Below are 22,185 nucleotides of genomic sequence, written 5' to 3'. Positions count from 1 at the left end.
TCGAAAATTTAAGACACCGGGTTTTCAGAGAAAATGTCATAGGCAGGCAATGAGTTGTAGAGGATTGTGCCACAAACAGAAATTGGTAATAGAGAAGCTCTCTACTGCCACCTACTGCACATCATAGCTGCAACACCAAGCTCACATCCTTTACATTATAGACGTTCAAGGAAACCAGGGCAACATTTAAACTGAACAAAAATATAAACGCAACATGTAAAGTGTTGGTCCCATGTTCCATGATATGAAATAAAAGATCCCAGAAATGTTCCTTATGCACAAAAAGGTTATTTCTCTCAAATGTTGTGCACATTTGTTTATAGCCCTCTTAGTGAGCATTTTTCCATTGCCAAGATCATCCATACACCTCACAAGTGTGAAATATCAAGAAGATGATTAAACAGCATGATCATTAAACAGGTGCACCTTCTGCTGAGGACAATAAAAGGCCACTCTAAAATGTGCAGTTTTGTCACACAACACAATGCCACAGATGTCTCACGTTTAGAGGGAGAGTGCAATTGGCATGCGGACTGCAGAAATGTACACCAGAGCTGCTGCCAGATAATCTAATGTTAATTTCTCTACCATAAGCCACCTCCAACATTGTTTTTGAGAATTTGGAAGTACCTCCAACCGACCTCACAACCGAAGACCACATGTATGGCGTTGCGTGGGCGAGCGGTTTGCTGATGTTCACGTTGTGAACAGAGTGCCCCATGGTGGAGGTGGGTTTATGATATAGGCAGGCATAAGCTACGGACAACAAACACAATTGCATTTTATCAATGGCAATTTGAATGCACAGAAATACAGTGACGAGATCCTGAGGTCCATTGTCGTACCATTTATCCACTGCCATCACCTCATGTTTCAGCATGATAATGCATGGCCCCATGTCGCAAGGATCTGTAAATAATTCCTGGAAGCTGAAAATGTCCAAGTTCTTCCATGGCCTGCATATTCACCAGACATCTCACCCATTGAGCATGTTTGGGATGCTCTGAATCGACAGCATGCTTCAGTTCCCCCTAATATCCAGTAATTTAGCACAGATATTGAGGAGGAGTGGGACAACACTCGACAGGGCACAATCAACAGCCTGATCAACTCTATGCGAAGGAGATGTGTCGTGCTGCATGAGGCAAATAGTGGTCACACCAGATACTGACTAGTATTCTGATCCACGCCACTACCTTTTTATTTCCGGTATCTGTGACCAACAGATGAATATCGTCTTTCCTTCCAGTTCTCTGCTGCCAATGACTGGAACGAACTGCAAAAATCTCTGAAGCTGGAAACACTTATCTCCCTCACTAGCTTTAAGCACCAGCTGTCAGAGCAGCTCACAGATTACTGCACCTGTACATAGCCCATCTATAATTTAGCCCAAACAACTACCTCTTCCCCTACTGTATTTATTTATTTATTTATTTAGCTCCTTTGCACCCCATTATTTATATTTCTACTTTGCACATTCTTCCACTGCAAATCTACCATTCCAGTGTTTTACTTGCTATATTGTATTTACCTCGCCACCGTGGCCTTTTTTGCCTTTACCGCCCTTATCTCACCTCATTTGCTCACATTGTATATAGACTTATTTTTCTACTGTATTATTGACTGTATGTTTTGTTTATTCCATGTGTAACTCTGTGTTGTTGTATGTGTCGAATTGCTATGCTTTATCTTGGCCAGGTCGCAGTTACAAATGAGAACTTGTTCTCAACTAGCCTACCTGGTTAAATAAAGGTGAAATAAAAAATAAATTAAAACAAACCTGTATCCCAGTCATGTGAAATCCATAGATCAGGGCCTAAGGAATTTATTTTAATTTATTGATTTCCTTATATGAACTGAAATTGTAGCATGTTGCGTTTTCTAACGTTGCAGATAGAAATGGCATGAATAGACCTGAGTGGTGTAGTGGAGGGTATATGCTGTATACCTACTTATTTTTCAGTGGGCATTGCATGTATTAATTTCTTAATCCCCAATGATGCAATTTGCAGGAAAACACCTTTGTAAAATCAGTGTTGTAAATTACTTAAGTAAAATTACTTTAAAGTACTACTTAAGTCGTTTTTTTGTGGCATCTGTATTTTACTTTACTATTTATATTTTTTACAAGGTTTTAATTTTACTTCCCTACATTCCTTAAGAAAATATTGTACTTTTTACTCCATACATTTTCCTTGACACCCAAAAGTACTCGTTACATTTTGAATGCTTAGCAGGACAAGAAAATAGTTAAATTCAGCACTTATCAACCGAACATCCCTAGTCATCCCTATTGCCTCTGATATGGTGGACTCACTAAACACACGTGCTTCCTTTGCAAATTATGTCTGAATGTTGGAATGTGCCGCTGGCTTTCCATAAATTTAAAAAACAAAAAGATTGTGCCATCTGGTTTGCTTAATATAAGGAATTTGAAATTATTTATACTTTTACTTCACCATTTGATACTTACGTACATTTTAGAAATTACATTTACTTTTGATACTTAAGTATATTATAAACAAAATACTTTTAGAGTTTTACTCAAGTAGAATTTTACTGGGTGACTTTGACTTCTACTTGAATCATTTTCTATTAGATATCTTTACTTTTACTCAAGTATGACAGTTGGGTACTTTTTCTACCACTGTCTAATATGCGCACCGCACATGCGAGCGGTTTCATGGACAGATATGGAAATAACCATTATACATTTAGAAAGAAGGGAGATTCAAAGATGTAACAACTATCGTGGTTTTCAAATATGACTGGAATAATGAACAGGAGAACGCATAAAACGAAGTCTTAGTAAAATAACTGCCTCATAGCTTCTGTCCAAGATATTTGTCACTAACCAAGAAATTAAAAAATAGCCCAATAGTTCATCTGTGTCGTTTAGAGCAAATTGAAGCATAGAGGGCAGAACAAGCAAGGAGATGGGCAAAGCCAAGCACGAGTTAGCGAGATTCTATTGGTGCGTTGTAGCATACGTTTGCATATTTCCTTTAGGGAACGCCTCCCCTGTGAAGTGTGCGGTGTGAACAAACTCTATTCGACCTTGCACTCCTCATAAACAACGCACTTTTTTTTACTTTGTCAAGGCGTGAAGTCTATAAAACTTAGTGCACTGTGCTCGTAACATATTCTAGTTTTGGGAAAGAAAAATTATTGAGATCAGATGTTTCATCAATGAGAAAATTAGCAGAATATCAACCCAGTTTCAGTTTCATCCTTTCTCACTTCCCGCGAATGGACTTCCTCTCACTACCATATTTGTTAGTGAGAAAACGTTCTAAATGGATGCTTCAGCTTTATAGCCCCATGTGAAGTGTCTGGATTAACCATTCTGTCTGTCAGTTTTTTTAAAAACCTTTATTTAACTAGGCAAGTCAATTAAGAACTAATTCTTATTTACAATGACGGCATACCCTACCCTAACCCGGATGACGCTGGGCCAATTGTGTGCTGCCCTATGGGACTCCCAATCACAGCCGGTTGTGATGCAGCCTGGAACCGAACCAGGGTCTGTAGTGACGCATCTAGCACTGAGATGCAGTGCCTTAGATTGCTGCGCCACTCGGGACCCTGAGACTGTGTTTCTGTGGTCGGATATTTTTTATTTTTCAAATCAAATTTTATTTGTCACATGCTCCGAATACAACAGGTCGTAGACCTTACCGTGAAATGCTTATTTACAAGCCCTTAACCCACAATGCAGTTAAGAAAAATAAGAGTTAAGAAACAATAAAATAACGAGGCTATATACAGGGGGTACCGGTACCGAGTCAACGTGCGGGGATACAGGTTAGTCAAGTTAATTGAGGTAATATGTACATGTAGGTATGGGTGAAGTGACTATGCATAGATAATAAACAGCGAGTAGCAGAACAGTCTATGACAAGGGTGGCTGGAGCCTTTGACCATTTTTAGGGCCTTCCTCTGACATCGCCTGGTATAGAGGTCCTGGATGGCAGAACTTGGCCCCAGTGATGTACTGGGCCATACGCACTAACCAGTCAGGATGCTCTCGATGGTGCAGCTGTAGAACTTTTTGAGGATCTGAGGACCCATGCCAAATCTCTTCATTCTCCTAAGGGGGAATAGGCGTTGTTGTGCCCTCTTCACAACTGTCTTGGTGTGTTTGGACCATGATTGTTTGTTGGTGATGTGGACACCAATGAATTTGAAGCTCTCAACCTGCTCCACTACAGCCCTGTCGATGAGAATGGGAGCGTGCTCATCTCTCTTTTTCCTGTAGTCCACGATCATCTCCTTTGTCTTGATCACGTTGAGGGAGAGGTTGTTGTCCTGTCACCACACTTCTAGGTCTCTGACCTCCTCCCTATAGGCTGTCTCATCGTTGTCGGTGATCAGCCCTACCACCGTTGTGTCGTCTGCAAACTTAATGATGGTGTTGGAATTGTGCTTGGCCACACAGTCATGGGTGAACAGGGAGTACAGGAGGGGAATAAGCACACACCCCTGAGGGGCCCGCTTGTTGAGGATCAGCATGGCAGATGTGTTGTTGCCTACCCTTACCACTTGGGGGCGGCCCGTCAGGAAGTCCAGGATCTAGTTGCTGAGGGAGGTGTTTAGTCCTAGGGCACTTAGCTTAGTGATGGGCTGTGAGGGCACTATGGTGTTGAACGCTGAGCGGTATTCAATTCTCACGTAGGTGTTCCTTTTGTCCAGGTGAGAAAGGGCAGTGTTGAGTGCAATAGAGATGGCGTCATCTGTGGATCTGTTGTGGCGATATGCAAATTAAGGTGCGTCTTGGGTGTCTGGGATGATGGTGTTGATGTGAGCCATGACCAGCCTTTCAAAGCACTTCATGGCTACAGACGTGAGTGCTACGGGTCGGTAGTTATTTAGGCAGGTTACCTTGGTGTTCTTGGGCACAGGGACTATGGGGTTCTGCTTGAAAAATGCAGGTATTACAGACTCGGCCAGGCACAGGTTTAAAATGTCAGTGAAGACACTTGCCAGTTGGTCAGCGCATGCTCGGAGTGCACATCCTGGTAATCCGTCTGGCCCTGCGGTCTTGTGAATGTTGACCTGTGTAAAGCTCTTATTCACATCGGCTACGGAGAGCGTGATCACACAGTCGTCCGGAACAGCTGTTGCTCTCATGCATGCTTCAGTGTTGCTGGTAGACTTCAGTCACTGGGCAGCTTGCGGCTGTGCTTCCCTTTGTAATCCGTAATGGTTTGCAACCCCTGCCACAGCCGACGAGCGTCGGAGCCGGTGTAGTAGGATTCAATTTTAGTCCTGTATTTTCAATTTGCTTGTTTGATGGTTCATCTGAGGGCATAGCAGGATTTCTTATAAGCGTCCGTGTTAGAGTCCCGCTCGTTGAAAGCGACAGCTCTACCCTTTAGCTCAGTGTGGATGTTTCCTGTATTCCATGGCTTCTTGTTGGGGTATGTACGTACGGTCACTGTGAAGACGAAATCATCGCTGCACTTATTGATGAAGCCGGTGACTGATGTGGTAAACTCCTCAATGCCATCGGATGAGTCCCGAAAAATATTCCAGTCTGTGCTAGCAAAACAGTCCTGTAGCTTAGCATCCGCGTTATCTGAACACTTCCGTATTGAGCGAGTCACTGGTACTTCCTGCTTTAGTTTTTGGTTGTAAGCAGGAATCAGGAGGATATAATGGTCAGATTTGCCAAATGGAGCGCGAGGGAGAGCTTTGTACAAGTCTCTGATTGTGAAGAAAAGGCGGTCTATAGTTTTTTCCCCTCTTGTTGTACATGCAACATGCTGATAGAAATTCAAAGTCTATAGGCTACTTTGAAACAAGGTAAGACATGCCTCGTAATATGAATTACAACGTCCAGGTTTCAAACAAGTAACAGGAAAAATATCGCAATGCTAATGATAGGCCTAACCATCTTCTGGTAGATGTAAAGGCTTTCCCAAAACCCTTCTCTATTAAATGTTAACTAGCTACAAAGTAGCCTATGCCTACCAGGCAGCATGATTCTTTGCATCAGTCCAGTGACCATTTCTTTTGCAGACTACAGCTCATTTGCTACAGGAACACAGCTAACCAAACAGTGCTAGGTGCCTGCACACTTGAATTAAAGGGCAACTACACACAAGTCAAGATTTTTTAGATTTTTCCCAGACCTCAAAAATCGTCTCCTGATGTGGTTGAAGGATTGTTATGGACAGAACATACAATTTAGTTGTTTTTCCTATTACAACATTTTTACATTTTAGAGTGGAAAGGCAGAAACCCTAGTTATTGGGCTGAACACAAAACCATGAATAAGGCAGGCATACAGTGGCAAGAAAAAGTATGTGAACCCTTTGGAATGACCTGGATTTCTGCATAATTTTGTCATAAAATTTGACCGGATCTTCATCTAAGTCACAACAATAGACAAACAGTCTGCTTCAACTAATAATACAAACAATTATACGTTTTCATGTCTTTATTGAACACACTGTAAACATTCACAGTGTAGGGTGGGAAAAGTATGTGTACCCTTGGATTTAATACTGGTTGACTCTCCTTGGCAGCAATAACCTCAACCAAATGTTTTCTGTCGATGCGGATCAGACCTGCACAACGGTTAGGAGGAATATTGGACCATTCAGCTTTACAAAACTGTTTCAGTTCAGCAATATTCTTAGGATGTCTGGTGTGAACCGCTCAACGTCATGCCACAGCATTTAAAAAAAAATCGGGTTGAGGTCAAGACTCTGACTGGGCCACTCCAGAAGGCATATTTTCTTTGGTTGTTGATTTACTTCTGTGTTTTGGGTTGTTGTCCTGTTGAAGCTCAGAAGTTGGGTGATGCAATTGAAGGACAGATAGCCTTACATTCTCCTGCAAAATGTCTTGATAAACTTGGGAATTCATTTTTCTGTCGATGATAGCAAGCTATCCAGGCCCTGAGGCAGCAAAGCAGCCCCAAACCATGATGCTCCCTCCACCATACTTTACAGTTGGGAGGAGATTTTGATGTTGGTGTGCTGTACCTTTTTTTGTCTATACATAGTGTTGCGTGTTCCTTACAAACAACTCAACTTTAGTTTAATCTGTCCACAGAATATTTTGTCTGAAGCACTGTGGAACATCCAGGTGCTCTTTTGCGAACTTCAGATGTGCAGCAATGATTTTGTTGTACAGCAGTGGCTTCTTCCGTGGTGTCCTCCCATGAACACCATTCTTGTTTAGTGTTTTACGTATCGTAGACTCGTCAACAGAGATTTTAGCACGTTCCAGAGATTTCTGTAAGGCTTTAGCTGACACTCTAGGATTCTTCTTAACCTCATTGAGCATTCTGCGCTGTGCTCTTGCAGTCATCTTTGCAGGACGGCCACTCCTAGGCAGAGTAGCAACAGTGCTGAACTTTCTCCAGTCACAGACAATTTGTCTTACCGTGGACTGATGAAGATCAAGGCTTTTAGAGATACTTTTGTAGCCCTTTCCAGCTTTTTTGCAAGTCAACAATTCCTAATCTTAGGTCTTCTGCAATCTCTTTTGTTCAAGGCATGGTTCACATCCAACAATGCTTCATGTGAATAGCAAACTCAAAATGTGTGTGTTTTTTATAGGGCAGGGCAGCTCTAACCAACATCTCCAATCTCGTCTCCGTGATTGGACTCCAGGTTAGCTGACTCCTGACTCCAATTAGCTTTTGGAAAAGTCATTAGCCTAGGGGTTCACATACTTTTTCCAACTTATACTGTGAATGTTTAAATGATGTATTCAATATAGACAAGAAAAATACAATAATTAGTGTGTTATTAGTTTAAGCACACTGTGTTTGTCAATTGTTGTGACTAAGATGAGGATCAGATCAAATTGTATGACTAATTTATGCAGAAATCCAGGTGATTCCAAAGGGTTCATATAATTTTTCTTGGCACTGTATACACCACTGGAGGTTGATGGCACCTTAATTGAGGAGAACGGGCTCGTGGCAATGACTGGAACAGAATCAGTGGAATGGTATCAAATACATTAAACACATGGTTTCCATGGTTTTGATGCCAATCCATTTGCGCTGCTCTGGCCATTATTATGAGTCGTTCTTCCCTCAGCAGCCTCCACTGCTATACACTGAACAAACATAAAAACACAACATACAACCATTTCAAAGATTTTACTGAGTTACAGTTCATATAAGGACATCAATTAATTTACATACATTCATTAGGCCCCGATCTATGGATTTCATGACTGGAATACAGATACGCATCTGTTGGTCACAGATACAGTACCTTAAAAAAAAGGCAAGGCCGTGGATCAGAAAACCAGTCAGTATCTGGTGTGACCACCATTTCCCTCGTGCATCGTGACACATCTCCTTCACATAGAGTTGATCAGGCTTTTGTTTGCGCCCTGTGGAGTGTTGTCCCACTCCTCTTCAATGGCTGTACGAAGTTGCCGGATATTGGCAGGAACTGGAACATGGTGTCCTGCACGTCGATCCAGAGCATCCCAAACAAGTACAATGACATGTTTGGTGAGGATGCAGGCCATTTTCATCTACCAAGAATTGTGTACAGATCCTTGCGACATGAGGCCGTGCATTATCATGCTGAAACATGAGGTGATAGCGGCGGGTGAACGGCACGACAATGGTCCTCAGGATCTCGTCACGGTATCTCTGTGCATTCAAATTGCCATTGATAAAATGAAATTGTGTTTGTTATCTGTTGCTTATTCCTGCCCATACCATAACCCCACCATCACCATGGGGCACTGTTTACAACGTTGACATCAACAAACTGCTCGCCCACACGCTGTCCGCCATCTGCCCGGTACAGTTGAAACCACACTTTTCTGCTCCAGGGCCATTGAAGGTGAGCATTTGCCCACTGAAGTCACTTACAATGCCGAACTGCAGTCAGGTCAAGACCCTGGTGAGGACGACGAGCAAGCAGATGAGCTTCCCTGAGACGGTTTCTGAGTTTGTGCAATAATTGTTCGGTTATGCAAACCCAGTTTCATCAGCTGTCCCGGTGGCTGGTCTCAGACGAGCCCACTGGTGAAGAAGCGGATGTGGAGGTCCTGGCTCGGTTAAATGTGGTCTGCGGTTGTGAGGCCGGTTGGATGTACCGCCAAATTCTTTAAAACGACATTGGAGGGGGGCTTATTGGAAAAAATGTACATTAAATTATATGGCAACAGCTCTGGTGGACATTCCTGCAGTCTGCATGCCAACTGCAATCCCCCCCAAAACTTGAGACATCTGTGGCATTGTGTTGTGTGACATAACTGCACATTTTAGAGTGGTCTTTTGACCCCAGCAGAAGGTGCACCTGTTTAATCAGCTTCTTGATATGTCATATTTATTAGGTGGGGATGGATTATCTTGGCAAAGGAGAAATGCTCACTAACAGGAATGTAAACAAAATTGTGCACAAAATGAGAGCAATAAGCTTTATGTGCATATGCAACATTTCTGGGATGTTATATTTCTTGTGTGGTTTTTAAACACATTTAACACTAGTTGTACCTGCCAAAACCAGCTCCTGGATCTAGACCAGTGGTCCCCGACCTAGGGGTCCTGAGTTTCTTGGTGGGGTTGCAGGGGTTTATTGATTCGAGGTGTTAAAAAAAAAACGAGGGTCATGTAATCAGATGTGAAAAAGGGGTTGTGAACTACACGCACTACTGTGCACAGGGTACTTTATTTTTTACATATACGTTCATTCTCCAGACGTTTTTATTAACAAATGCACACATACAGCGATATTCCAAAAGTTACAAATCCAGTCATACTGAAAACAGGGACAAGGGAAAAAAAACTCATAGGGCTGTCAGACAAATCAAAAATGTAATCGAGTGAATTACAAGATTTGCTTTGATTAATCACGATTAATCACAAATTCTGAATTTGCTCAAATTAAGCTAAAATGTAAGATTTTTTATACAAAAACATTACAAGAATATTGACATCTTGATTTTGCCTAACGGTTAGCAGAATTAGGTAAATGGAAAAAGCACACTTTCTTTAACCTCAATGTCAACTAGTTTTTAGCTGAATAGGTTATGTATTTGGGATGTTTTCAGTATTTGGAAAGCATTTAGACAATGCCATAAATCGCAATTAAAAAATCAACGTTAACTGGAGTTTACTGATTAAGTCTGACAGCCCATAGAATAACACACCAGCTTCATCAGTGAACCAGGTTGCTACTACAATGATACAACTCGCAATACATTAACACTAACTAGCATGACAGCAATGGACTATAAAGCCACGTGGGCGGACTGATACAGCCAGAGGTAAACAATCTCTCCCGGAGAGTCAATGTAGGGCCATGGCGATAGTCAATCATCATAGTTGTCATGGCGATGGTTGTGATGATTGTCACGATGACAGGCAGGGTCAGGTTGGGGTCCACGCTGGGAATAAAGGTCATTTCCTGGTGGCCTTGCGTAGGCAGGTGAAGAAAGGGTGTCTGAGAGCCTGGTCCAGGGACAGGCGTTTAGCTGGGTCGTACTCCAGCATCTTCTGGATCAGGTCAAAGAGCTGGTCGTGGTCCAAGCTCTGGACCATCATGTATTGCTGAGGGGACAGCGAGGGGATGGAAGAGGTGGAGGGGAGGAGATGGTCAGATTTATTGATATCAATGACCACAACAACACTGATTTAGACGTCTTTATATCACTAGTATCTATAGGGTCAGTTCCATTAAATTAACTGAGGATACAGAATAGGTTGGCCATATTGCTGGAGGCCCTCCTTACCTTGAGTGGTTTGCAGTGTTTCCTCACGTATCTCCCAGAGGAGCTGAGTGCATCCCAGTCCAGCTGGTACCGATGGACATACCGCCGCTTCTTGGTTTTCTGCAGGAGATGTACCGGTATGGGGCCCAGGACCCTCTCCATCATAGCCAGGTGTTCTTTACTGTCGTGTGTCTGGAGGAGAGAACCCAAGAGCCACAGAGATGAGTCTAACGTTACACCCAGGACACACTGGGCTTAGGTGGTGGGTGTGGTGGCAAATTTGAAAGCCCTCTTGGCCGCAATAACAAAATGTTGCTGTTCTAAAACTAATTTCCTGCAATTCCACACATTTGCCATGGTGCTGAGAGAACATTTGCGGTTTTAAAGCTAATTTCCAGTAAATCTACACATTTTGCCATGGCTTATGCCGTGTTCTTATGCTATCTGAGTGACTTAAACCATATAACAAAATCAATGCGGGCCCCATGCCATGACAAAAAGAGCCTGAAGGGATCATTTAAAAAATTTAGATTCTCCCTGACTGTCTAGCTTTTATTTAAGTGATTAATAGTTCTCAAATATGATCTTATTTAAAAAATATATAGGTCCATAATCTTTTCTACATACATTATATCTGGTTTTAGTCGTTTCAAGTTTACACTGAAAATGTCTTTCCATACAAATGATTATTATTATTATTTTTTTTTTTACTGTATGGACTTAGGCGACCCTTGACAACACTTAGATGGCCCGGCCAAACTTTTCTATGCAGAAAACCCCCTGTGATCTACCTACGCACAGAAAGAAGCATGAACAGCTTGAGATGAATGCATGATTCAGAAGGCATTATTAGTATGATGATATTGTGGATAGCCGACAGTCCCCCACCTGAAAGAGAGTTGATCCCAGGTAGTACTCTATGAGGATACAGCCCAGACTCCACACGTCACAGGCATGGTCCCAGCCCAGATCTACACAGAGAGAAGCATTACAACCCAAACTCCACAGATCTACACAGAGAGAAGCATTACAACCCAGACTCCCCAGATCTACACAGAGAGAAGCATTACAACCCAGACTCCCCAGATCTACACAGAGAGAAGCATTACAACCCAGACTCCCCAGATCTACACAGAGAGAAGCATTACAACCCAGACTCCCCAGATCTACACAGAGAGAAGCATTACAACCCAGACTCCACAGAGAGAAGCATTACAACCCAAACTCCACAGATCTACACAGAGAGAAGCATTACAACCCAGACTCCCCAGATCTACACAGAGAGAAGCATTACAACCCAAACTCCCCAGATCTACACAGAGAGAAGCATTACAACCCAAACTCCCCAGATCTACACAGAGAGAAGCATTACAACCCAAACTCCCCAGATCTACACAGAGAGAAGCATTACAACCCAAACTCCACAGATCTACACAGAGAGAAGCATTACAACCCAGACTCCCCAGATCTACACAGAGAGAGAAGCATTACAACCCAGACTCCCCAGATCTACACAGAGAGAGAAGCATTACAACCCAGACTCCCCAGATCTACACAGAGAGAGAAGCATTACAACCCAGACTCCCCAGATCTACACAGAGAGAGAAGCATTACAACCCAAACTCCCCAGATCTACACAGAGAGAAGCATTACAACCCAAACTCCCCAGATCTACACAGAGAGAAGCATTACAACCCAAACTCCACAGATCTACACAGAGAGAAGCATTACAACCCAGACTCCCCAGATCTACACAGAGAGAAGCATTACAACCCAGACTCCCCAGATCTACACAGAGAGAAGCATTACAACCCAGACTCCCCAGATCTACACAGAGAGAAGCATTACAACCCAGACTCCCCAGATCTACACAGAGAGAAGCATTACAACCCAGACTCCACAGAGAGAAGCATTACAACCCAAACTCCACAGATCTACACAGAGAGAAGCATTACAGCCCAGGCTCCCCAGATCTACACAGAGAGAAGCATTACAACCCAGACTCCACAGATCTACACAGAGAGAGAAGCGTTACAACCCAGGCTCCACAGATCTACACAGAGAGAGAAGCATTACAACCCAGGCTCCACAGATCTACACAGAGAGAAGCATTACAACCCAAACTCCACAGATCTACACAGAGAGAAGCATTACAACCCAGACTCCACAGATCTACACAGAGAGAGAATCGTTACAACCCAGACTCCACAGATCTACACAGAGAGAGAAGCATTACAACCCAAACTCCACAGATCTACACAGAGAGAAGCATTACAACCCAAACTCCACAGATCTACACAGAGAGAAGCATTACAACCCAAACTCCACAGATCTACACAGAGAGAAGCATTACAACCCAGACTCCACAGATCTACACAGAGAGAGAATCGTTACAACCCAGACTCCCCAGATCTACACAGAGAGAAGCATTACAACCCAGACTCCCCAGATCTACACAGAGAGAAGCATTACAACCCAGACTCCACAGATCTACACAGAGAGAGAAGCGTGACATCAGCAACAGAGAAACAGGGATGCAGCCCAAATGGTCCCCTATGCCACCTGGATGCAGTCTAGGTCTGCGTAACGTCGCTGTCTGATGAAAACCCCGGAACTCTGTTATTCCTCATTTTCAGTTTTCTACATTTAATGAAATCAGTAACTCCCCTTCATGTACTTTAAACATTTTAGGACTCTAAGATCAAGAAAATTTATTACAAATAGCTTCTGAAGTTTTATAATTGTATGTTTGTTAACGGGAAAATATTGTCATTTTTTAATTTCCTGAAAAGTTTGTTTTGAAGATCAAGTTTTCATCAGATAACAACGATAAGCAGCATTATCACATAACATCAGCAATATCATGAATTAGCATTAAGGAAGTATGCGTCTTACCCAGAATGACCTCTGGAGCGCGGTAGTGGCGTGTGGACACTACGGAGGTGTGGTGGTTGTGTTCATATGTGGCGTTGCCAAAATCAACCACCTTCACGTCCGGGTTCTTCAACGTCCTCTCGTCGCGCTTCTGTAGGGCAGATATAAGTCATGACAAATATTCATTTGATTGAGTCAGACAGTACACAAATTCAAATAGGGCTGACACAACCAAATCAGTGAACTTCACAGTTCATTCACAGTGTTTTGTCAGCACAGATCAATGTGGGAGAGTGGGCAGGTAACAGACTCGTACCATTTTGGCGTTGTACTCGATGTCGTACTCTGAGTCCACAAACAGAATGTTCTCGGGCTTCAGGTCAGTGTGTGTCAGCTTGTTCTTATGCAGGACTGAAACAAACAGCAACCATGGAGAACACAGTCAACACAGGCAGGAGAGTAGACAACCCTTCGTTCTATTACACCATTTGTACAATGGAATACACTCTGAAGTCACCACTATAACCCAACAGCTTTTCATTTACAGTGTTTGCCTCCCAAACGGTGACGCCCCCCCCCCCCCCCAAATTAAATACTTAGTAGTGCACTATATTGAGAATAGGGTTCCATTTGGGAAACACACAATAACCTTTAAGTTGAGACATGCAGCATTGCTCTTATCCAGTGTGGGTGGTGCTTACTACCACAGAGATCCAATTAAAAGACTATTCCAGTATGTTCTAAAGTGTCATTCTATGGTAACTACTCACATCGTACGGCTCGGATGATCTGGTAGGCCATGATCCTGATGTGTTCTACCGGGAACGGCTGGAAGTTGTTCTCCTTCAGGTAGTCATAGGTACTGAGCCCCAGCAGCTCAAACGATATACACACGTGACCGTGGTGGTCGAACCAGTCCAGCATCCTCACACATCCACTGAGACGGCGGAGGAGAGGTGGAGGGAGGGGAGTGAGGCAAGAGACAGAAAGAGAGAGAGGGGAGAGAGGAGGGATTTACATTTCAGTAATTAGCAGAATCTTATTCAGAGCCAATCAGTTAGTGGATTAGGTAGCTAGGCAAGACAATCAATGGTGTTTCACATTGATGACACACTGATCATTAAAGTGGGATATTTAAGTTATATTCCATAATTGAAGTGTACGCCTGGCAGATAACCAACTACTGCATATGAGACTGCACATCATCCTCGTAATGGAAAGTCTACATGATTTCAGCTTATGTATGGGGCTTGTTCTAATAACATGTCGTGACTTACTATCTCCGGTCACAGTCCAGAGAGTTCATCTGCTCCAGCACCTCCACCTCAGCCATGGCTGCCTCGCGGTACCGGTCAATGTTTTTAATGATCTTCAGTGCCACGCGAGAACCAATTCTGGAATCACAGACGAGACACACATATCCAACTGTGAGTGAGATTGAGGCTTTCAGATTAGAACGATAGAGAGAAACAGAGATTCAGTTTGAGAGCACACTGTGGGTATACAGAAGATAGCCCTATCTGGTAAAAGACCAAGTCCAAATTATGGCAAGAACAGCTCAAATAAGCAGAGCGAAACGACAGTCCATCATTACTTTAAGACATGAAGGTCAGTCAATACAGAAAATGTCAAGAACTTTGAAAATTTCTTCAAGTGCAGTCGCAAAAACCATCAAGTGCTATGATGAAACTGGCTCTCATGAGGACCGCCACAGGAAAGGAAGACCCAGAATTACTTCTGCTGCAGAGGATAAGTTCATTAGATTTACCAGCCTCAGAAATTGCAGCCCAAATAATGCTTCACAGAGTTCAAGTAACAGATACATCTCAACATCAACTGTTCAGAGGAGACTGGGTGAATCAGGCCTTCATGGTCGAATTGCTGCAAAGAAACCACTACTAAAGGACACCAATAATAAGAAGAGACTTGCTTGGGCCAAGAAACACGAGCAATGGATATTGGACAGATTTCCATTGGTCTTTTGGTCTGATGAGTCCAAATTTGAGATTTTTGGTTCCAACCGCCGTGTCTTTATGAGACGCAGTGTAGGTGAATGGATGATCTCCGCAAGTGTGGTTCCCACCGTGAAGCATGGAGGAGGAGGTGTGATGGCGCTTTGCTGGTGACTTATTTAGAATTCAACGCACACTTAATCAGCATGGCTACCACAGCGTTCTGCAGCGATACGCCATCCCATCTGGTTTATGCTTAGTGGGACTATCATTTGTTTTTCAAAAGGACAATGACCCAACACACCTTTATGCTGTGTAAGGGCTATTTGACCATGAAGGCGAGTGATGTAGTGCTGCATCAGATGACCTGGCCTCCACAATCATCCAACCTCAACCCAATTGAGATGGCTTGGAATGAGTTGGACCGCAAGTGAAGGAAAAGCAGCCAACAAGTGCTCAGCATATATGGGAACTCCTTCAAGACTGTTGGAAAAGCATTCCAGGTGAAGCTGGTTAAGAGAATGTCAAGAGTGTGCAAAGCTGTCATCAAGGGAAAAGGGTTGCTACTTTGAAGAATCTAAAATCTAAAATATATTTTGATTTGCTTAACACTTTTTTGGTTACTACATGATTGCATGTGTGTTATTTCAGTTTTGATGTCTTCACTATTATTCTATAATGTAGAAAATAGTAAAAATAAAGAAAAACCCTTCAATGAGATGTCCAAACTTTTGACTGGTACTGTATCTATCAACGAATTGGCGAGGGCTCTAGAACAGTCTGCAGCATCCGGTCTCACCCTACTAGAATCTGAAGTCAAATGTTTGCTGATGATCTGGTGCTTCTGTCCAAAACCAAGGAGGGCCTACAGCAGCACCTAGATCTTCTGCAGATTCTGTCAGACCTGAGCCCTGACAGGAAATCTCAGTAAGACAAAAATAACGGTGTTCCAAAAAAAATTCCAGTTGCCAGGACCACAAATACAAATTCAACCATTGCCCTAGAGCACACAATAACCTATACATACCTCGGCCTAAACATCAGCACCACAGGTAACTTCCACAAAGCTGTGAACGATCTGAGAGACAAGGCAAGAAGAGCCTTCTATGCCATCAAAAGGAGCATAAAAATCGACATATCAATTAGGATCTGGCAAAAAATGATTGAATCAGTCATACAACCCATTGCCCTTTATGGTTGTGAGGTCTGGGGTCCACTCACCAACCAAGAAATTCACAAAATGGGATAAACACCAAATTGAAACAGAATTCAGCAAAAATATCCCCAGCATACAATGTAAAACACCAAATAATGCATGCAGAGCAGAATTACGCCGATAGCCGTTAATGATCAAAATCCAGAAAAGAGACGTTCAACTCTACAACCACCTAAAAGGAAGCGATTCCCAAGCATTTCAAAACAAAGCTGTCATCTACAGAAAGATGAACCTGGAGAAGAGTCCCCTAAACAAGCTGGTCCTCTCATGACTTGGTTGGGTCTAATTGTGTTGCTGTCCTGGGGCTCTGTGGGGTCTGTTTGTGAACAGAGCCCCAGGACAGCAACACAATTAGACCCAACCAAATCAGGAGAAAACAAAAAGATAATTACTTGACGCATTGGAAAGCATTAACAAAAAAACATAGCAAACTAGAATGCTATTTGGCCCTAAACAGAGTACACAGTGGCAGAACACCTGACCACTGTGACTGACCCAAACTTAAGGAAAGCCTTGACTATGTAGACTCAGTGAGCATGGCCTTGCTATTGAGAAAGGCCGCCGTAGGCAGACCTGGCTCTCAAGAGAAGACAGGCTATGTGCACACTGCCTACAAAATTAGGTGGAAACGTATCTGCTCTTTCTAACCTCCTGCCAAATGTATGACCAAACTAGAGACACACATTTCCCTCAGATTACACAGACCCACAAAGAATTCAAAAACAACCAATTTTGATAAACTCCCATATCTATTGGGTGAAATAGCACTTTGTGCAATGACAGCAGCAAGATTTGTGACCTGTTGCCACAAGAAAAGGGCAACCAGTGAAGAACAAACACCATTGTAAATACAACCCATATTTATGTTAATTTATTTTCCCTTTTGTAGTTTAACTATTTGCACAATATGACATTTGAAATGTATATTACTTTGGAACTTTTGTTCGTGTAATGTTTACTGTTATTTTTTTTATTGTTCATTTTACCTTTGTTTATCTATTTCACGTGCTTTGGCAATGTAACATATGTTTCCCCATGCCAATAAAGCCGTTAAATTGAATTGAAAGGGGAGAGGGGTAGCATTGTCACCGTGACATCCAGACGTTTCCAGTGAACGACTTACTTAGAGTGATCGATGCATTCCACAACTTTCCCAAAGGCTCCTTCTCCTAGAGTTGACACAATCTCATCTACAGGGAATAAAGAGCATTAGTTAGAACCAGAGGAGTGATGACTGGCATCCACTACCATCACACCTGATCTGCCACAAAATATCTGCCTAGCTGCTTTGTTTGATATGGATTTAGCATTATACTGTCTGTAACTAGAACAGGACAGGGCTCCAAGCCAACAAAACATAATACACACATCACACTAATAATGATGTTATGTAGCGATGTGTAATAACGAATCCACATTTAACAATACATTGATAAACCCTACCCGCACAAATACAAGTGTCTACAATAGAATAGTATTTTGCAACAGTACACCATATGGAAAAGCAACAACATAACAGATAGCTAGTTGACAGAGAGAGTAAAGGGATATATTCTATACATCTGGCTCTTAGCATGTCTCCCCTGTGATAGATCAGGTGACCCTCGTCATCATCCTCAACACTCCGGGATCTTTTCCTGCTCCTGCGATGATGGCTCCTCTGTTGTCCCATCACCACCATCATCAACCATCAACCACCATCACCGACCCAGAGAGAACACCATCATCAGGCCAGGCCACCACAACGGGACGTGCCATTCATTCATTCAGCGGGCAGAGGGGGGATCGGACGTGGGGGAGAGATTTCGGATGGATCGGCCCATTCAGAGTGGGTGGGTAGCGAACCAGGCAGCGCCAGCGGACCACAGCGGGAGCAGCACATTCAAATTCAGCCCCACCAGAGAAAGGCATAGGGGGCGTCACCACATAGTGGGTGTTACAGAAGAGAAACATGGCAACAACAAGGTTCATGTGAGAGACTTTCTCAAAGTAAGCGGTACAAAACATTATCAACCATCAGTCTAGTAAAATAGGCTAATATGCATATTTGTGTCTTTCAAGTTACAGTTTTGGTTATCTTCTGACTGTTAATGATACATATAAAGTTTCCCTTGACTCTTCTTATTGAAGCCTTGTAAAGGTGTTTGCGCTTAGTCTGCTACAGTTATGCCTAGATGGTATTCAGTGAATTTTGGTACTAACATTGGATCCATAATTCTAACCCATCTGTTTTTCACTGTGGTACATATTGAGAAAGATAGACAAAGAAAAGCTAACACCACTAATAACCATATAGGGAGTTGGTTGGAAAGGAGAGAAGAGCGTGTAAGATGTTCTCATACCGAGTAAGAGGAGCGTTGATGAGAAGGGCTGCGTCTCCGCCCTCGGCGGCTACTACGGCCACTCCGCCCGGATGACTTGCTGTAGTGGTGCCACTCCTTGTCCTTCTCCCTCTCGCGATCTCTGTCCCTGGTGGCAGCGGCCCTGTTGTCCTCGTCGTAGCCCATCTCCAGGCTGGCTTCTCTGGCCCTCCTGTCCTTAGACTCTATCCTCTGCTGGTTCAGGCTGTGGGTCTCCAGGTAGTGCCTGAAAGGGAGGAACAACAAGACAGCTAAGTGACTGACTCCTTCTCCTGCCTACTTACCCACTGCTTGGTTCTAATGGCCGGGACCTACGTCTTCCCCGACACCCAATCCCAAGGGGCTTAATATATAACATTTTTAATTAGTAACAAGCTTATTTACAACTACAGAGTGCAACATCATGAAAGCCTAACATAGTGGAGCATAGTGTAGATTCCTAGTTTTGGGGGTAAACTGACGCAACAAACTGGACAGGCAATATGTCTCAAGAGCTGTTAGAACATATCATGTAGCAACCTTTCACATGAATCTATCATATAAATATGAGCAGCCAGCTTGAATGTATGTGTGCTCAAGCACAACCCCCCCCCCCCCCCCCCCCAATCCAGCAGAATCCCCTTCTACCTCTCTCACACCCACACACAAATCGAAAGCACAGGTGTCCGCTACGACAGTTGTTTTGGCTCAGTGAGGAATCCGTGAAGCCCTTTCAGCAGAGGAATGTGATCTGAGTCTCTGGACCTCCAGAGCCCCACAGAGTCAGAGAGAGCCATGATGGCACCCTGGTGGTGTCAGGTCTCTTCCAGGAAAAGGTCTGCGTTGCCGGGGGACTTATTATTAGAGCTTCCCTACCCGTTCTGCCCTGGAAACTTCCACCATAAACCTCCATCTCTCACAAAGCACAAGCTCAATCAGAGACGGACACAGAAACCGGACACGATTTTACCTTCCAGCAATAAAATGTACAGTGATATATTGTCAAATGACAGTGACTTCCAATAATAAATAGTTCAAACTTCGAAAATGAATTGTGACCACGTCTGTCAAGGGCAGGGAAAAAGGCAGATTCTCCTGAAATAAACTTTGGCCTAAAGTATGCTGTGAGCTTGGATTTCACTCGTTATTTATAAGATGATGGCTTGTCCTCACCACATGAATATATTGCTTTGAAAACATTTGGCATGTGTATAGCTGCTGGATCCTACCAACCTAACTGAAGAGACAGACTTGACCACTGGGGTTGCTTGTGGATGGGTGGGGCCTCTAACAGTTCTGTTGCGGGGGAAATTGGGTCATATTTACCCTTCATGTGTTTTGAGGGGTTGTTGACGTCTTCGAGATTTATTCTCCCTTACACTGCTATTCGAATCATCTCGCTTCTGGCGCTTTCGGCTCTCCACCCAGCTGAATTCACTGAGCCAAACGCCAGGGGAACGAATTCGCTTTGCCTGTCGCATCTGCCACACAAGTGATGAATGTTCACATTAATAACTAAAACGAGCTAACGTCACATGGCTAGCTGCAGTGCCAACAAACTATAAAAAAAATATTAAAATCTACATATAGATAGCTAGTTAATCTTCTAGATGTCATGAAGTAAATTCAACCATACACCAGTAAATAGCGTACAATCTTTTCTAGCATTCGCTAGCTAGTTAATCATGGTCAATTTATCCTCTACAGACACCGACTGGTGTATTTGTTCTAACATGCTAGCTACGTTAATTTACCTAACGTTAACTTGCTAGCTAAATTAAAAACAATCCAAGTGAAACCTATCTAGCTGCTTGACTAACTTCTTCAGATAACGTCAGCAACATGCATCTGGTAAATGTTAGCGTCAATGCCAACAATTTTCATTAAATAATAACTAGCTATCTGTACATTGGCTAGCCAGCTTACTAACGTTAGCTTCCTGGTTCGTCGACGAAACGTGAAGGCTAGCAAGATAATGTTGAACAGATTATATGTTTACATTGTAGTATTACACATCAAATCATCTGTCCTCACTTTATCTATCGACTGATGTACCCCAAACAACTAACAGGTAAAAAAAAAAAAAACTAAACAAAAAAAACGATGTTTTATCTATACTTTTGTGTACGAACAAAGCTGCCTCCCAAAATGGCGAACTCTGCTGCTGCTCGAAGTTCTTGTCATAGATAGAACAATGAGACAGATATTTCACAGGATGTATAAATGTGAAGCATCCGGTTGGCGTTTCCTAGCGCTACCAAATAAATTAGTAAGAGGAAGCCCAGTGGTCGGCAGTGGGAGAAGATGGATTATGGCCGACATTCTGCTAATTTTCTCATCAATGAAACCGTTGATCTCGATTGATGTTTTCGGTTTCCAAAACATTTGTCATCAATAAATACCTTGTTTCATGTAAACTGTTCTCTGTTAGTTTGTTTAAGTGGGGGGGGGAAGCAGTATAAAAAACGAATCATTATGCAAAGATCATTTCCAGCTTGATTATTAAATTGTTGAGCTGGAATCTCATGTGTTAGTTGTCAAAGATACTGATAACTATTACAATTATTTTTCCAGTTTCCAAGGTATGTAATAAATAATGAGAAGATGCATTTGGAGTAATTATTGCATGGTGAGGCACACGTCGTTGGCTGTGTAATGAGTAGTGTGCTGTATCCATGACTACCCATCGAATCAATCACCAAAGAAATGATCACTGATAGATTAAACCAACTAGCTACCAATAGTGAAACAAAACTATAGCTGGGTTTAACATAGCTAGCATGAGGCAGCATGGCTAGCTAACGTTTGTTTACCAATGTGTCCAGCTATATTACATATGAGGCTATCCCAGGGTATGCTGAACAATCAATAGAAGCCATCATTTGTCACACTGGGTCATTGCAAAGTAATTTATCGAGCTGTAGAACACCATTAAGTACCTCCTTAAATGATGGTAGATGTCTGTAAAACATTGTATAGGCAACTACTTATGTTCTATTGCCCTATGATCAGATTAGGTTAGAATACCATAAAATATAGTCTATAATTATTTGCATCTTCAGAAAATAGACAAAATTCAAAAGGTTGTACTTTTATTAAATGCCTG

The 22,185-nt window shown here is 42.7% G+C and overlaps 1 protein-coding gene across 5 annotated transcripts; it reads right to left on the bottom strand.

Moving 5' to 3' along the window:
- Positions 1-9,637: 9,637 nt before the first annotated feature.
- Positions 9,638-21,278, bottom strand: LOC139581448 (dual specificity protein kinase CLK4-like). Of its 5 annotated transcripts, none has more exons than XM_071411219.1 (12): positions 21,198-21,278; positions 20,406-20,560; positions 19,083-19,326; positions 18,301-18,400; positions 17,864-17,930; positions 14,850-14,966; positions 14,343-14,509; positions 13,889-13,983; positions 13,594-13,723; positions 11,587-11,669; positions 10,720-10,890; positions 9,638-10,537 (listed from the first exon to the last, which is right to left on the bottom strand). In XM_071411219.1, exons 1-12 carry the CDS (start codon positions 21,261-21,263, stop codon positions 10,388-10,390), a joined length of 1,545 nt encoding a protein of 514 aa, XP_071267320.1. In that variant the 5' UTR covers positions 21,264-21,278; the 3' UTR covers positions 9,638-10,387. The 5 variants fall into 5 exon arrangements, with proteins under 5 accessions (XP_071267320.1, XP_071267322.1, XP_071267323.1 ...); XM_071411221.1 differs by having other exon boundaries at positions 21,114-21,271; XM_071411222.1 differs by having other exon boundaries at positions 21,006-21,267.
- Between the last annotated feature and the right edge of the window lie 907 nt (positions 21,279-22,185).

The sequence above is a fragment of the Salvelinus alpinus genome, chromosome 7, assembly GCF_045679555.1.
Source record: "Salvelinus alpinus chromosome 7, SLU_Salpinus.1, whole genome shotgun sequence".
NCBI lineage: Eukaryota > Metazoa > Chordata > Actinopteri > Salmoniformes > Salmonidae > Salvelinus > Salvelinus alpinus.
This window is presented reverse-complemented; position numbering and strand designations above follow the sequence as displayed.

What these genes read in the sequence shown, in the direction of transcription:
- LOC139581448 (XM_071411219.1), bottom strand. Translation starts at nt 21,263, where the DNA reads ATGACAAGAACTTCGAGCAGCAGCAGAGTTCGCCATTTTGGGAGGCAG. An exon ending in ATCAACGCTCCTCTTACTCG is followed by an intron (nt 18,401 to 19,082) that starts GTATGAGAACAT and finishes ATGGGACAACAG; the next exon opens with AGGAGCCATCATCGCAGGAG. An exon ending in AGACATGCTAAGAGCCAGAT is followed by an intron (nt 17,931 to 18,300) that starts GTATAGAATATA and finishes TATTCCCTGTAG; the next exon opens with ATGAGATTGTGTCAACTCTA.